This window comes from Lathyrus oleraceus, chromosome 2, assembly GCF_024323335.1.
Source record: "Lathyrus oleraceus cultivar Zhongwan6 chromosome 2, CAAS_Psat_ZW6_1.0, whole genome shotgun sequence".
NCBI lineage: Eukaryota > Viridiplantae > Streptophyta > Magnoliopsida > Fabales > Fabaceae > Lathyrus > Lathyrus oleraceus.
Genome location: NC_066580.1, coordinates 342,242,573 through 342,248,333, shown reverse-complemented (window position 1 = coordinate 342,248,333; position 5,761 = coordinate 342,242,573). Strand labels below are relative to the sequence as shown.

At 32.1% G+C, this 5,761-nt stretch overlaps 1 protein-coding gene across 1 annotated transcript; it reads right to left on the bottom strand.

Moving 5' to 3' along the window:
• Window positions 1-1,944: 1,944 nt before the first annotated feature.
• Window positions 1,945-2,823, bottom strand: LOC127123162 (transcription factor GTE3, chloroplastic-like). The gene has a single exon (XM_051053410.1). The coding sequence runs from the start codon at window positions 2,821-2,823 to the stop codon at window positions 1,945-1,947; it is 879 nt and encodes a 292-aa protein (XP_050909367.1).
• Between the last annotated feature and the right edge of the window lie 2,938 nt (window positions 2,824-5,761).

Sequence of the window (5,761 nt, the reverse complement as noted above, 5' to 3'; positions counted from 1 at the left end):
AACGACTAGGGTATTGTCATTTGTGAATCTCACCTTGTTCTTCATTGAGGGGCTTATATTGACAACCCAATCTTTCCTTTCAATCATATTTGATGAGCAACCTGAATCCAAGTACCATTGGTCCTTACATATTTCATCCTCTTTTATTGTGACCATTAGCAACATCTCTTCTTCTTCGTGTCTTACAATCCTTGCATCATTTTCTTGATTATTTATTTTGTTTTCAGGATAAACACTAGTGTAGTAACCATACTTCTCGAAATTGAAATGCTGAATGTGGATCTTGTCAGGTTTCCTTCCACCATCTTTTCCTCTACCTGCAACACCACCTATGTGGTTGCCTTGGTTTGAGGGTCTTCTCTAGTTTGACGAATTTCGTTCTTTTTGATGACTTCTGCCATTTAAGTTGTTGTAACCACCTCTACCTTTGTCACCATTCCAACTTCCTTTGGCTTTCTTATCTTTTGTTGATTGTGCATGTAGAGCAACATCACCTTTCGACTTGCTTGCTGGTCTTTCAACCATTATTCGTTCATGAGGTTCAAGTGTCCTTTGAAGCTTTTCTTTTGTCACGGTTAACAAATATTTCGACTCTTTTATGGCTATTATCACATGGTCGAATTTTGGAGCCAATGACCTCAAGATCTTTGCAGCAACTGATCTTAATGTCAACACTTCTCCACACATCTTTATTTGATTCACCAATTTCGTAACCCTAGTGAAAAAATAAGCCACACTTTCAGTTTCTTCCATATGAAGCAACGCATACGTTCTTTTGTTAGTCTGTAGCCTCACCTTTTTAACCTTCTCAACACCTCTAAAAGATTTATCCACGATATCCCATGTTTCCTTCGATGATTATGGATCACCAACTTTCTCAAAGTTGTCTGGATAAACGCATTGATAAATTATAAAGAGAACTTTATAATCTTTCTTCGTCAAATCTTTATGTGCAACCTTTTGTTCATCTGTTTCTTCTTCGCTAATTGGTGATACTTTATTCTTCATAAGATCCCATATGTCTTGATAGCAGAAGACAACCTTCATCTGCTTGCATCAATTATCATTAATTCTTACCATTCAAGATTGGAAGATTTGCTAGAAAATGCTCGTTCGAATGAGAAGTCATTGTTATATACTTCTCAAGAATCGCAGTCAGTGTTCTAGATATAAGATGTTGGAAATCCCTCTTTACAAAATGAGATTTTATCACTTTCCTTGATTGATTCACGATTCTTGTTCCCCACTCTTCACTCGAGTGATTCAGCCACTCCTTGGTTGCATGATGATTCACGTGCACAATGATTTGAGAAGAAAAGAAATATGTGAAAGTGAATTGAGGAACAAAAGAGAAATTAGGATTTTAGAAAAAAAGGGAAGAAGATGAATCAAATTCTGCAAAATTTCTCTTTGCTTTCAACTAAAAAATTTATTCAACTTTTCTTCACCCTTACAACAATTGGATACCTCTCTGAGATTGCTTACTTCTCTAAATAACTAAATAACACCTAGTTCGTGTATTTATCTCAATGTCAAATCCATCATATCCAACTATTAGAAACTCTATTTGACTACATTCAAACTAGCATTTACAAATACAAAGAATTACATATTTGATATTAATGATAGGTTGAAGTACCATTTGTGCTTCTCTTTTAATACAGCGTTGCTTATAAAAAAGTTCGGTGGATTCTCTATAAATTTAACTTAATTTTGATGAGTAGTTAATTTTACAAAAGTTGTATGTTTTATAAAACTAGCACGTGTTCTCATAATTTTGACAAAACCAACTGTGACACCAAACATATCTCTTTCTCTTTCTTTCTGTTTTAAATATAAGCACTTATTTGATAAAAAAGTTTGTCTCTAAATGTAAATCTCTTTTCAAATTACTACTATATAACTTGAGAACAGTTTCTACAAGAACACAACATGTTGCACTCTTTAGTATCTCTTGTGAGTGTTGCTTCTTTTTGTATCCTCAAGTTCCCACATATTCTTCAATGACTTCCATTTGTGTTCAAAAGTGTCACTAAACTTTTTTGCAATTTGGTAAATATGATTCCTTGGAGGATACGTTACCATTGCATTAGAGAACACAAGCTTCATGTCGCTAGCAAACTCATCCTCTGTTGCATACAACCTCATTTTTCTCTCTATTTCCTTCAAACCTATTGCCTTTATCTTACACTTATTAGGCTTTGCTATTTTTGGAGGATCTTTCAAATCCCAACCATCTCTGTCTACCAACATCCTCTTCAATATCAACCAACATTGCCTCCTCTTAACACACTCCATCGCTTTCTTCAACCCACATTCTTCACCTCTTGTCACAGAATCCTTCATGTTATCCTTTGGTTGAGACAAAGGTGTTGTTTTGGAAAGTGGGTTCTTGATCATCTTCTTGTCTTCAACAACATTGTCATTATCCTTTGGTTGAGACAAAGGTATTGTGTTGGAAACTTGGTTCTTGATGATCTTCTTGTTTTCAACAACATTGCCATTATTCTTTGGTTGAGACAAAGCTGTTGATTTGGTTTGATAATTTGAATCAACCCAATAACAGGATATGGTTGGTTTTACAGAATCTTGAATCTTCCTTCTCTTGTTTTCATCTGTGGCACAAGAATCTGAATCGCGTTTTCTTGAACCAGGAGGATAACTGAGCTTGATGATAAGTCTTTTACGAGGTTGTGTGTTCGAAGGGTTAGTGTTGGGTGTTGTTGAGGAAGAAGGTTTGGTGTTATGTGACATGGATGTAGTTAAGGAAGAAGGGTTTGTGTTCGATGCTTCTAAGGAAGAAGGTTTGGTGTTGTCGGACATGGATGTTGTTAAGGAAGAACAAGGGTTTGTGTTGGATACTGTAAATGTGAAGACTTGATTTTAGGGAGATATATCATTAATAACATAATTTTAAATATTCAATCTTATTTATTTTGTTTTATTTTACTCGTTTTTAATTTTAGTATCTAACTAATAAGTTATCTCAAAAGATATTAATTGTAACAAACTTTCTATTTCATACTTAAAAAAAAATTATAAATAACAAAAATTTGAAATCTTTTAAAAACTTATTTTTAATTTTTTTATAACAAACAAGACTTAACATCATTTAGAAAAGTAGTTTTTAATTACTGTTCAATCTTTTTACAACAATATAAAAATATTCATTGTTTTATTATTTTTGTACATAAATAATGATCTGTGTGAAAACATAAATAATTTTATTAAACAAATCACAATAATGAATTAAACATAGAAAACCAAAGTGACTAAACACTACATACCAATTTCATCATAAGGTGAGGGCAAGAGTTCTGGTGAATTTTCAAACACATTGTTTCGAGACATTGCAAGTCGAATTTGAAAAGAGAAGAAAGTTTCTTTGTTTATAAAATTCTACAACTTCAAACTAAAAGAATCTTGATTTATATAGAGATATAACACAAGATATAATATCTTGGTTGATATAAAAATAATTAATGATTAATAATACTTTACATAACTTTTTAATAATTTTACTTTTTAACTTTAGCAAAATAATTTAGCCTTTTTTAAAGGCCAAGTTCCACACCCAGTTATTTTTATCTAACAAATTTTATATATCTACTTTGATTTTATCCTATAAATAAATTTTTCTAAATTTTTAACAAACACGGTTTTAATTAATTCATAGTCATTTATTTTCAAAGATATAGTTCTTAGACTTAAAACAAACACCCTCTTATCAGGAGAATGATTTCATTTTAAAAGGATTGTGACTATTACTATTATATTGTAATAACCCTAATGCTTAAAAATGTATATTAATTATATTAATTGTTTAGGTGATAACGATTACATTTGAACTTAAATATTAGTTAAACAATTTAATTATTTATTAATAATAAAAAGTGTATAAATTCAAATTTTATTAAACTAAGCTTTGAACATAAATAATGATCTCTTTTGAACCTTAGAAAATTCATTTCCCTCCACTAAGCTAAGAAATAAGATTAAAACTAAAAATTAATTTTATATTTTTGTACATTATTTTATAAATACATTTTTTTTCTTCATATTTTAATAAAAATATAAAAAATAATTATTGGTAAATTAAGTCAAATATATTTGTTTCAAACCCTAAATTGGAGGAAAATATTCGAATGGGGCCTATAAGTTATTTCAACCCGAAGTTGGCTTTAGGGTTTCATCAGTTACTTAATTGTTTTTCTAATTTTGATTTTGATTTCACTTTAGGCAAGGAGAAAAATCTATGTATATCTTCATCCATCTTCTTATTGATTGAGTGATTGAATTAATTGGGATGCAAATTAAATTTCCACACAAGGGTAGAAAAATATTCGAATGGGGCCTAAATGTAAATTTTTTACTAAAATATCCCATATTTTAAAAAAAATTCTAAAATAATTCAATTTAAAAAAAAAATCTCAATCTACCCCAATTTCAAAAAAAAAAATACTTAAGGCATGGGCGCCAGACCAATTGACGTTTATCCTTAATTTTTAAGAGGGGGCGCCAATTGGATTGGCTACGGCACATGGTGCTGCCAATCCAATTGGTGCCCAGGTACACTAATTGAGAGAAGGCGCCAATTGGTTTGGCGCTTCAGTGTAATGTACAATTTTTTTTCTTCATAAATAGAGGTGTTGTCTGATTCATTTTTCCACATCTCATTTCGTCATATTGCAAACATGTTTGGTGTTCGCCGCCGCTATGGAAAAGTGATTTATTCGAGAGACAAGCCTCCGATGTTGATGCTCTTCTGGAACATTTGTACTTTCGATCAACTGAAGAAGGAGTTGGTTCGTTGGTTAGATGGAAAAATATCAGAAGGAGAAAAAATAAGAAGTATTGAGAGATTCGATAATATATTTGGTTGGATGCGAGTAAAAACTGATAAGGATGCTAGGGAAATGATGTTTGGACGAGATGACATAAGTTTGATTATTGTAATCAGTTAAAAATGTTATGTTTTAAGTTTTCTTATGTTGTAGTGATGTTAGTTATTAACCTTGTTGTAACAAAAAGATAATGATATATAAAAAATCAAGGTTACAAAAATTGAAAGGAGCTACTAAATTATGATGCAGATGTTGCTCCTAGATTGGGACATTTGTTCTTATTGTGTCCGGGTTGATGACATATACTACATAATCTTATCATTTTATCAGTCGTATCCATTTCTGTTCTAATACGTGTATTGTTTGACCGTCCTTTTTTCTTTCTTCGCATCTCATTGTTGTGCCAAACTATGTCACCTTCATATGGAGGCTAGTATTCCCCCATTGGTTGTACTGAGAAGCTTTTTTATACACATTCATAATGGTAATGGCCTTGTGAACATCAGATAGATGGATATAAGCATCTTGGTGAGTATGCACGCATGCCTCAATGGCATGGGAGCAAGGAATACGGAAGGTCTAGAACTTTCCACAGTCACACCGACTTCTGTTTAGTTTGACAACATAGGATAAATTTGGCATCCCCTTATTGAGATCCATTGTTTCCTGTACACTGAAATTTTGCCTACGACGGTCAAAGACTGTAACTGCGTGTGTGCTAGCTTTGATACTTTTCTCTTTCATCACTTTCATACAACATTCACTGAATATTTGATCTGACACTAACACTGCACACCATCTTTCATCTCTGGTTGCGAATCTAGATGCCAACCTAATATAGGTTGTTCTGACCAAAACGGTTATTGGTAGATTTCCAATGCCTTTGAATACGCCGTTCATGCATTCCACGAGGTTTA

Bases quoted from the DNA above. Each gene is read 5' to 3' on its own strand.
- LOC127123162 (XM_051053410.1), bottom strand. From the start codon at position 2,823: ATGTCCGACAACACCAAACCTTCTTCCTTAGAAGCATCGAACACAAAC.